General features: G+C 33.7%; 1 protein-coding gene across 1 annotated transcript; it reads right to left on the reverse strand.

Moving 5' to 3' along the window:
- Nucleotides 1–3246: 3246 nt before the first annotated feature.
- Nucleotides 3247–6359, reverse strand: LOC131634857 (uncharacterized). The gene is made up of 4 exons (XM_058905481.1): nucleotides 6204–6359; nucleotides 5835–6051; nucleotides 5649–5722; nucleotides 3247–3601 (listed from the first exon to the last, which is right to left on the reverse strand). Exons 2-4 carry the CDS (start codon nucleotides 6048–6050, stop codon nucleotides 3508–3510), a joined length of 384 nt encoding a protein of 127 aa, XP_058761464.1. The 5' UTR covers nucleotide 6051; nucleotides 6204–6359; the 3' UTR covers nucleotides 3247–3507.
- Nucleotides 6360–12366: the final 6007 nt, after the last annotated feature.

Raw genomic sequence — 12366 nt, forward strand, 5'->3', positions numbered from 1 at the left:
ATTGTGCTTCTCCTTGAAACACGTGATTACACGTGTCGCCAATCTACCAGCCTTTTTATTTCTCCCTTTTTGATCCAGGTGTTTTTCTTTTTTATCAGATTTCTTTGATGTTGATTTTTTCCTACCAATGAAAGTCCTCCATCAATGCCAACTGTCAGATCCTGTCGGCCATCACACATTAATTCCTTTACTGCTGTAGATATTTATGTCCCTTCTAATTTCTCATTAGTATTGTTGTCTCCACTCATAAATGCCTTATTATTTTTGTCCTTCCTCATGATTACCTCATCATTACTGACATGAATTTCTTCATCTCTATCATTTATTTCCTTAAGCAATCCGTCTCCATTAAAACTTTACTTAACAACTCCGCTTGTTTCTCCTCCATCATCACCTAACGCCTGGAACCTGGACCCCACCTTGGCCAGCCAAGATCCTGCCACCGCCGCCGGCGTTTTTTTCTTCGCCTCCATAGTCCTTTTGATTCTTCTTTGTTTATTTACCACGTACCACGACCCATCTTCACTTTTCGTGTCATCCTTTCCCTCCTTTGAATTATCTTTCAGAGATAACACCATATCAGTATTTACCCCCTGGTTACTTGAGTGTATCACCGGTTCTGCTGCAATCTTTTTCATTGAGCACCCTTCCTTATAATGCCCGAATTTTCCACACGTAATGCATAGCAAATGTAGTCCCTCAAACTCAATTCTGTAACTCTTATCCTTTAATTCAAACAAAGCAAGTAGGGGCTTCGAGATATCGACTTCAACACAAATTCTTGCATACTTTCCTCGTTCACCTTGCAGTGTGTTTTTATTAACTTTAACTGTTTGGCCTACCAGATTTCCAATAACATGTAAAACTTTTGGATCATAATACTCAACTAGAAGACCAGAGATCCTGATCCACACCGCAACATTAACAATCGAATCATTTTCTGGATGAAAATCTGGTGTCCACTCCTTTACAGTTAAGTAATGGTCATAGATGAACCAAGGTCCATCTGCCATGGCCGCATTTTTATCATCATCATGAGTGAAGCACACCCGATAATAGTCATACCCTAGATCAATTATACGAATGATCCCTTTCCTCACTCACATTTGTTTTAATCTATTTTCCAACGCCTTGTATCCAATTTTCCTTCCTAATAGCTTAACAATCACGCCCCTTCTCCATGGCTGTTGTATTCTTTTCTCTTCATATTTGGATAACACTATCTGGGGGCATTCATATCCTCCTCTCATGCATTCCTTCACAGTAATTCCATCGGCCTCACAGGATATGCCTTCAGGTTCTTCCTGATCAAACATATCAACTTCCTCTTCATCCCTTTCAGTGTCGTCCCCTCCATGCTCACCAGTGACAATATTGCGATATGATATCACTTCTTCACTTGTCTTCTGCTTTTTAACGCTTACCCTTGGGCCAATTTCACCTTCACTCTTATCTGTTGGATTACTACTCAAGAAACCCCATCGGGGAGGCTCTAGAGGAGGTGCCGGAGACGGCACCGGTGACTCTATTATTATTATATATTTATTAGTATTATTTATTTTTAATATGGTCAAATTATTAAATAACACATTAGAATTTTTGTTAAGAATTGTTATCATGATGACACGTGGCTAGGGTTGCCATCATGACAACCTTCCATTTATTATATATATATATATATATATATATATATATATATATATATATATATATATATATATATATATATATATATATATATATATATATATATATATATATATATATATATATATATATATAAGATTAAGATACTCTTAATAATTCTTCCAATAAAAGTAATCAAAACATTTTCTTTAGTTAATGAATCGAACCATACATTATTTAACAGTTTAATATTATCGAACTGAACCATAGGTAATCAAACCGCATTTAAGTAACCATATGATATGGTATTGCTTGGTTTAAGTTGAGACTTTCGTTTATGTTAAAATTTTGGTTCAGTATAATTTTTTTATCTTTAAATTTATTTTAAATATAAAAAATTAATTTTTTAAAAAATTAACTTTTAAACAATTAATAATATTAAAAAAAATTTAACGTGATAGGTGAAAAATAAACTGAAGGCTCAATTAATTATAATCAATTATGTAAAAATTTCATTTTTCACGTGCATTACTGATGCATAATATTTAATTTCAAGGAAAAAGTCGTATGATATTTAACATGAATAGAACTTTTAAATCTTTTGGATTAGTAACACGCAATGAACAGATTAAATTTTTAGACAAATTAAAAGTAAAATGTAATAATAACGGTTTTTTTATCATGATAAAATACTTGTTGATTTTGGATTTTTTTCAATTAATGAGAAAAATCTCAAATTAATTTTTCAATTGAAAAAATCTCAGATTAATTGGGAAAATCTAAAATTATGTGTTCCGTAGATGTATTTACGGAACATTCTGTTATATTTTCAAATCAACCACATTTCACTCCTAAACTTCAATTTTTTTTTTTTCAAATCAATTACATTTCACTACTAAACTCCAATTTTTTTTTAACAAAAATGAAACATCAAATTATAGTAAATCAAAGTAATTGGAAAACCTCAATTGTACTACTTTGATTTACTATAATGTAATTGATTTAAAATATAACATAATATTCCGTATGTACATCTACGAAACACTCTATTTTCAAACTCTTTCGTAGATATAGATACGGAAGATTTCATGAACTGGAAAAAAACCATTTTTTGATAAAAAAATTCATCCGGAAATACATTTACGGAAGTAGGGACATAAATGAAATTTCGCCAGATGACTTAAAAATTTATGGGGGTGTATTGAAAAATCCTCTTATTTATTGGTTGCTTTTGAAAAATTATTTAAAATTGATTAGAACGCTATCACGTTCAATAACAGTTCACGTGTTTGATTTTTAATTTTGTGATTTTAATTTGATTTTTAATGATACAAATTATGTAAAAGATATTATAAAGAAATAGTTTAAAATGATTTTTTGTTAAAAAAATTTAAAAAAATATAACATTTATGTTTACCAGTTCTCTTAAAAAAAACTGTTTACTAGCAGTTTGGTATGGTTTAGAATTCATAACCAGTGTACCCAATTTTAAACAATTTGGTTCGGTTCATATAAACTTTTATTATGGTTCGGTTTGGTTCATACAAATTACAAACACTACTTGGTGAAGTGAACTCGGACCACAATCCTAGAGTTTAGCGGTTAGTAATGACCTCTGTGTAGCTTCAAAAGAACAAATTCATATTAAAAACTGTTATTTAATGGAAGCAAATTACCATATCCAAAATTTCTGATCCATTTATCTTTTAAAGAACCCATACAATCCAAAAATCAAATTTGTTCTTAAGAAGGAAGTAATGCATTACAGTGCATTACTACCACACAACCTATTCCATCAAGTGGCTAACAATCAAAAGCAAGACCTATATATGAAGTTTCTTTGCCCTTCAACTAACATCTGGTGCTTCATCACAAACAGCTTTATCTGCTTGCGTGATTCTCTTCACCGTTATTTTCATTATTTGGTTTCCCACTGCAACAGTAGAAATGTGGAAGCCTGACACGACCACAACCCCTGCAGCAGAAGTGAAGTTATTAATCATATCTGAAATTTTGAACTAGAAATTTACATGAATTTAATTCATCAATCTTTTATCAACTGCATATAATAGACTTGTATTCTCATACAATACTTAGTACCTAATCAATCTAAGCCGTGTAAACAATAGACATGTTTTATGAATTTGTTAGTGCAAGCTTAGACACGCCACAGAAGCATACGGTTTTAACCTTTAAGACCCCCTTTTCTTTCTCTCTTGTCATCAATGAGCTAGGAAGAAAATGATGATTGAATTTCAATCATGTGTTTCCTAGAATTATGCACATATATGACATTCATAGAATTCTAACAGATAAATCATTAACATCCTCAACGCAGTCTGACCAAGAATAGCTTTCAAAAATTCAGAACAAGGCTCACAAATAGGACAGCTAAATTGGTTAAAGAAAAAGGGAAATAAACAAATAGAACATGTTAATGCTGTAAAAAAAAAAAAACCGAGTCCGACATAAGCTACAGGAAATATGTGCTAATGGACCGTGTCCAATAAATGTGCACTTTTATAATAACAAAACTGAGTAAAACCATCAAAATGTCACAAATTCTGACACAATATTTTTCTTTTGATGGTTCATCAAATTCACAATCCTACCTATGTTAGCTTTGCTATACATAGTCGGTCTCAAGCCCGGATAAAATGAGAGGGTTGTGTTAGGCAGTCGACAACCAACATAAATTTTTTTTGAATCTCTATGACATAGATCAACTACAAAAAAACTGGTGGAAGTTGATTCATGTAGCGGACCCCACTTAAAGGGATAAGGCTTGGTTGTTGTTATTGTTTGCTCATCAAACTCATGAAGAAAATTAAACTGATTAGCATTGTTTTCTAATGGCATCTCTTTCTGCTTAAACTCTATTTTTAAGCTATTTTGATCAAACAAAGAACAAACACAACTTTCAAATTTCTACATTCTCTAATATTTTGAACAAATTTGTTATTACAGTACGCACTATCCTACAGGCTACAACAAATGAAAAGCAAAGTGTAGTTAAAACTTAAATGTTAATACATACGTATGTAAAATCTGCTTTAAGTAAGACCACTTTTTATCTAATTACTCAACTACTTGTTAGAAAAATGCTGTCCCCGTTCAACCAATGCATCAGTATGAAGATCAAATAGAATAATATTGCTGGAAACTATCTAACTTATCTGAAAAGTTTGAGTAGCAGTAGAAACTAGAAAAAAATTACGGTGAACTAATAGCTTCATACAACTAAAAAAAATCATATCAGCATATTTGCAACTTTATAGATTATTTCCTTATGAAGTAGCACCATAATGTATAATGGATCTCAGCTAGTTGCATTTGAGGGCAAGAGGGAGAATAACTAGCAACAAAACAACTTGTTGGAGATATTCAGTGAAGGGGACTCATTTAACCATACATAAACTTTTATCTTTTCCCAAACTGTTATCTGTTGGTTACAGTAACAACAGAAGAGATTGGGTGAAAATAAAGGAGATCTGGAGATGGTAATAATATCAAGCAAAAAGTTTAGATTGCACTCCATCTTCGGGACAGTTTCGTTTTAGAAGAAGCAATAGAGAAGTGTACTTCAGCCTATTCTCTAAAAATAAAAAAACTCCACGCATCCCAGACAAATATCAAGACCATTTAGTACAACAATAACTATCAAGACTTATCCCACTAAATGTGGTCAACTACATAGATCAACTTTCATCATAATATTCTATCTAGGACCATACTTATATCAAAATCGTTAATCTTGAGATCTTTCTTAATAACTTCTCTTATAGGTTTTCTAGGTCTAGGTCTACCTATACCTCTAATTGTTTGATTTCTCTCCATCTGATCTACTCTCCTTACCACAGAATCTACAGATCTTCTCTCTACATGTCCAAACCACCTAAATCACTCAAATATCTAATGTTCAAGGACTCTAGTACTATTTAATCAAAAGACACCGCACATATTTGCATAACATAACAAAATAACTGTGAGCATTAACGGTAAACAAACACTCAATTGCTTACTTGCACAGAACAAGCACAGGAACAGGCTTCAAAGCTTTTGGTCCATTTCTAATTCCTCTTTTATGAGGAGAAACCTACAATGACAAACAAAACGATCACAGAACTATAAAATGCAAAATTGAAAAAGATAATAGAGTGCAATTCATCAGTAAAATTCAACATATGTCTACAATGAAGATACTTTACCTTCCTCTTTGGAACAGCCATGAGCTCCATAGAGCCACCAAAAGAGAAATCAGGGGAACTAAATTCAGGCAAAACGGGTAGCGTTGACGGAATCCCATGGTCAATGCTCCCGGATAAAGGAGGAGATTGAGGCACGGAATGAAAAACCCTATTGAACCCTAAAACGCCGCCCAATTTCCTTCCAGTGTCCCGTAGAACTGTGATTCTCAAAGCCATTCTTGTGGTTAAACAACAAAATCAGGTATTAATTAACGATAGTGAGTGAGAGAGATACGAAGCAGATTTTAATGGTAGAGAAAGAGTGAGTAATTGGAATTAAGGATTATTGGAAAAATTGGGGAAGAAAAAATGGTTGAAGTTAGAAGTTACCGAGATGAAACAGTGGAACTATTTAGATGGTGGCGGAGGCAGGTTAGAAGTGAACGGCGGCGATGTAGAGACGGCAGAGCGAGCGACGACGTAAAGTGAAGAAGCCAAAGAATGTTTATGTTTATGTAAGTTTATTGAGAAGAAGAAAAAAATATCAAATTTTGGTAATATACCGTTTTACACAATATTTCAAACATATGATAAATTAAAAAATAATAATAGTGGCTTTTAAATTTCATTTATTTTTGTAGCTCATCTTTAAATCATTTTGACAAAACATGTTGATGGAGAAATGATCGGAAGTGATGGTGGTTCTGAGTTTTAGGGTCGTGGAGAGAAAATTTGAAAGATTAGCATTACAATGCTCACTTGAATGTGTGTCTTTTTTATATATAGTAAAGAGAGAAAATAACAAACTCCTATTAGTTAGAAGTGAATTAGGGAAAGCCATTGAATGCACTTGTAGTTGAGATTTCTGTTACTATCATGGGCAAAGTGCTCTTGCTAAGAAGGTTCTGGAAGCAATATTAGTCCATCATAGTGTCGGGGTCGATATGGCTGACCCATAACAGTTTCCCCCAAGCATGTGCATATGCTCGACAAGACATAAGTTTATTACTTCTGCTTTAGCTGCCGACCACTTTCACCTTTACGTTTGGAAGAGCAAGAAAAAACGCTTAAATCCTTTGGGGATTCGTGCATTTAATGCTTCATACTTCAAATGTCTTTTTGAAAGCGTTATCATTATGACTCTTGGAACTCGAGATACTTGAGTGTTGGGTGTGAATGATTTGACATTTTGATAGACCCTATTTCTTTGCATGTTATAATATAGTCCTCAAAGAGTCAGTGTTGCTTTCTTTGAGTCATTTTTTCAGTTTTGTCGTCAGCATCCTATTTAGTGTTTCATTTTTCCTGCATCTAAAAAGTTAGTGTAATATAGGTAAGAAATCACAAAAGAATGCTCACAAATCTCAAAAGGGTGTGCCATTTTCTTAAGTGGATTTTGTTTTCTCTACCATTGTTTCTATTTACGCCAAAATAGGTGGTCTTGATGATGTCTTTACTAAAGTTAGTCCATCTTCTTACTAGATATAGTCTTGAGCCCAACTGAGGTTGAAAGGATATGCAACAAGTATGAATATTGCACCATTCCTTTTTACGAATGTTTTTTCTCCGTCATGAGTCTTCAATTACCCTTTAACGCCATTGTGATAAGAGTCTTGAAGCATCCAACGATAGCTCCTTCACAACTTCATCCTGCAAGCTGGGCGTGCGTGAAAATTTATCAGTATTAGTGTGAGTATTTGAAAGGAAAGCCTCTTATGACCCTTTTTTCATCTCCTAAAATGTCATTCTGGTCCCGTGGCTCGGAGCGTAACAAAGGGTTAGTTTCTTTGAAGCTGATTGTGTGTGGCTTTGGACCTCTTCCCGAAGTACAACTTTTTAAAGATTGGTACTTCTTAGTCACCTTCGTCGGCCCTGAAGTCGATGTCGCGATATGCGTCGTTGAGGACTAATTACAGGGACGATGTGTCGAATCTTTTCCCAAGTATTGAATTGAAAGTCATTTTCATATGGCAAACAATGTATGTGTATATAAAGATGAGGATCTTTATGACGAGGCTATGTATCAAAAGAAGTCATTTTCATATCAGCACTCTGGGCTACCTCGGAGGGGTTACCCCCCATAGAGGAGGCCGGTCAAAAACCCTTGCAGCGCCTCATTAATGTTCAATTGCTGATTGAGGCCCTTTCTAGATAAAAAAGAAAGGTCATCTTTGATACGTCCTAGAAACTCTTAGATTCCCTATCTTTAGTATGCTTGTTCATGATGTTTTTGTTCTGACACTGATTATGATTATGTCCATATCATATGAAAAATGAAGTAAATCTCTTTCTTTTAAGACGAGGGATACGGCCAGGAGCAGCGTTGCTTTGGGTACTCTTCCTCTGTAGCCAAATATACTGGCATTTCCTTCCCATTTGTTGTTGTCTTACTGACGGGTTAAAGTTTAAACTTTCTTAGAGATTGTCGAACCCCTCATTTGGAAAAGGACCGTGCCTATTTGGCCACCCTATCCGAGCCTGCCCTGGAGGAGGAACTGGAAAATTTGGCTCACTACACTAGGTGTGCTTCTCATGCTTTAGCCCTTGACTAAGCTAACCACTAGGAGGCTCTTTGGTCCGATCGACACCATGCTGAGAAGCAACGACTAAAGGAGAGCATCTATGATATGAAGATTCAGTCGAATAAATAATTGCAATAAATAGAGAAAAATTCTATCTATAGTGAGGAATGATCTTGTAGGATTTCTTGTCAACCAAGTGATCCATCTGGTGAAGATGGTGTGAGGAAGAACCAAACTATGGTATCTACTTAGGGCAGTTTATTATCTGCTCAGGGGGGATCAGAGTCTTTGTGCCTTTTGGACACTTATCTGAATCAGCAGTTGACCAACTATTTTAGATAAGTGACCTCAAGCATAAGAGGGGGTGAATTATATTATTCAAAATTTGTGATTAATTTTAACCTTTCTCGATTAAGATCGTATTAGCGAATTTTAAGTGAGTAATTGCAGCTGAAAAAAATACAAAAAGTAAATTCCAAAAAGTAAAGAGATAAATTTAGAGAGATTGCATCAGAGATTTATACAGGTTTGGCCGAACATTGGCCTAGTCTTGTCCCTAAGAGGTCTTCTTGAGAGTTTCACTATAGACTTTGAGATTTTAATAGGTTATGCCCACGAACCTTATTACAATCTGATCTTGAGATTTTAACATGCTTATCCCCAACCTAAAGACAGCTTTTACTCCAGATTATGTTATCGAACCAAACAAAGATTCATGGTTGATCTCTTAACAACACCAAAACTTTTTCCGACAAAGCTTAATAAACCAATAATAGAGATTTATGGTTGATCTCAAAAACCAAAACTCAATCTCTTAAAGGCATTACACCCTTAAGAATAAAAACGACCAACGCGACCACTTACAAAAATATCTTCCTTGCAAATAAGGCTCCACTCAAAAGCACCAGGGCAATTATAAGTGAAGAAAAATATCTAGAGAGAGAAAAATCCCAAAGAAAATGTAAAACGTTGGGGATTGGTGTGAAATGAAATGGAGGCGACCCTCCTTTATATAGGAGAAGGAAAAATCGAAAAAAGGAAATGATCCATAAGCCTTTTTAATGTCCTAATCGATACTTAAATGCTAATCTATTAGATGATCTAATAAATTAATTTTCTTGGCCCAAAATGGAAAGATTTGATTTAGAGTCGTTGCCAGTCATTAAGACAATATCATAATCATTTGTAATCTCGTTTAAGCTTCTTATAATTGATTAGATTAAGGTTCTAATCAATTATACACTTCAAAAAATCATCTAACTAACTGTCATAAGGTTCTAATCGATTGGTTAGTTCAAAAATATCTTCCAGTCAATTGTTTTAAGGTCTCAATCGATCAGTAGTTCAAAAAGAAGTTTGGTTGTATCTTAATCACTTGGTTCATCTTTAAAACCATTTTAAAGATATTTGATAGATAAAAAATGAATTTCAAGTGTGTGTGTGTGTGTGTGTGTGTGTGTGTGAGTTGAGTTAGTATCTTAGGAGTTACTTCCTTACTTTTACAAAACTCTAGTCACTTATACAAACACGACTATGCGAGCTTTCACACTTCCTCTCTTTCACAACTCTGACGCCTTCAATATTCTTTGCCGGATACATTGATCATATAAGAACTTCAATAAAGTCTTAATTCCCCTTCTATATGTGGCTTGAGATGTCCCTAAGTTTGGTCATCATCATCATCATAGATTTGAAAAAACATTATCATCGACTTTATTAACTTCAACAGTCATTGGTATTGTTGTCATCACAAATTTAGGAAGGTTTATCAATAAGATAGTCAACTTCATACCTAGAAACACATAAATCCACATTCTCCTCCTTTTTTATGATGACGACGCATCTCTCATAAGGTGGTAAAAGAGGAACATATAGAAATATAATTGGAGTAGTTAAACTCCCTCTCAATTAAGCAAAAAGTATACTATACTCCTCTTGAGAGTATATTTCTCTTCCTTTGTCATAATTTAAAAGGTAAATTAATCAAAGCTCATAAATCTCATGTAAAAGAAACGATTTACCTTATAGTTACAGACAAGAGCAGTCCAATGTAAGTAGTAAGAAAAAGGATCCAAGATTTTTATTTTTCCGTGGAAGGTAACATTCACCTTTGATATCAACTGGTAGGTAATATTTTTGAGAACTTCTTCCCCTTAATTATTTCTCGAACAAAACTTTAAAAGTCTTTGAAGCTTTCTGAACTGAGGGGGAATTTTGTTGTCTACTTCTTTCTTTCTTAGGTTCTTTTCAATGGATAATCATTTCATCTTAGGAAATATTTTGGACAATTTCTTTTCATTCTCCTTGGGACTTAGATTAATATTGGACTTTTATGCATGTTGTATTTGACACCCCTTTGCTCCAAAGTAACTTGAAATTCAACCCTAAGTTAGTAGAAAATAAATTTTAATTGACTGAGCAATTAATAAATCACTTACTAGAGAATCAATCAGAGTTTTTGAAACTTTTCAATCTCTATTAAGTGTACTACCTCAAAATCTCAAGTTAACTTGAGAAACCTCCCCCTTTCGAGGAAGCAACAGGTCCCCGTTGATTCTTTTGGTATATTTTGTGATCGCAACCGTTGAATGATACCATCAACATCACCATATTTATCACATTTGATGAGAGATATCATCAAGATAAAGAGAATTTGGATAAACGCCATTAGGTAACCACATCTTCTTGTACCCCTGAAATGTTTTAAGAAGCTCTCCCATCTTTAGATATCAGAGACGTCCGTACTAAGGGAATGTTGAGATGGATTTCTTTTAGAAGTGTCTCCATTAACATTCTAATAAGATGGTCCTTCAAAGTCATCCACTCTTTAGTTATACATTGATTCTCTTAAGTTGGACTCTTTAACTTGAATCTCTTCATTTAGACTTTTGACATTCTTCTTTCAATTGATTGTCATCTTCTAATGAGGTTCTCTATGGGATACCTGTAAAAGTAACAAACTGTACTTCTACCTACTAGGGGTTAGTTCACCAAAGATAATATGTTTTAGTTCTTTCATAGTCATGGTCCTTTTGGCAGTAAGTTAAAAAAGGATTTTTCATTATAAAAAATTATATACCATGCATATAGAGGAATCATACTTTGTTACCTTTGTTACACAACTTACTTTAATGCCTAGTAAATTGTGCAATGATTCTTATAATTAATCAGGACAACTAAAGATTAAAGTTATGGATCTTACCAGGATTCAAAGATCAAATGATTATGTGTTGTTGTCATTAGGAAAATGAATTTATTTCCTTATAAAAGAAGAGCAATAGAACATACTTATTTCTTCACTTGAAGAGTAACTGTTGGCATCACTATCTGCAACACATTTTCACTTTTCTATCTTTGGTACCCATCTCTTTTTGGTTCCTTTGATGTTAGTGGAATACATATTAAGAGCATACATATTTCTATTTTTACATTCACAATGTTCTTTATAAAAGTATGAAGGAGGATACCATTCTTTACCTTCATGACTCTTTTTAATGAAACAAAACAGAGCAGCATGTTCGTTTGTCATACCTCAGTTTTTCCCCAGAGCCATTCATTCAATGCATTTGTGCCATTAGTTGGTCATTCATACCTTAGGTTGACCAAAAGTTACTATAGATAGTTAAAAGTAGTTATAAAGTTGCTTTGTTCACAGATTTCAGAAGCAAACTCAAGGTTGCTTTATTCAAGCCACCAAGAGCTTATGGGGAGTATTAGAGGATACATTAGACATGCAATGTGATAAGTTAGTAAATGTAGTTAAAAGTAGTTAGAAGGTTAGTTATATGAGTTAGAATATGTAAGTAACTTCAAGTTACAAGTTGTAACTAACTTATAGAATAAAAAACTTGTATAAGCTTCAAGCACTCGTATAATATAAATTCAATAAATCATAACGCTAAGTAAGGATGTTGTGAATTCAATACCAAGAACAAAGTATAAAACAAGGAAGAATAAAGGACAAGGAAGAAGAGGAACGCAAGAATTGGTTATAACTGCTATTCTTTTACTTTCTCTTCGAACAAGATTAC

Source organism: Vicia villosa, unplaced genomic scaffold (genome assembly GCF_029867415.1).
Source record: "Vicia villosa cultivar HV-30 ecotype Madison, WI unplaced genomic scaffold, Vvil1.0 ctg.001374F_1_1, whole genome shotgun sequence".
NCBI classification, from domain to species: Eukaryota; Viridiplantae; Streptophyta; class Magnoliopsida; order Fabales; family Fabaceae; genus Vicia; species Vicia villosa.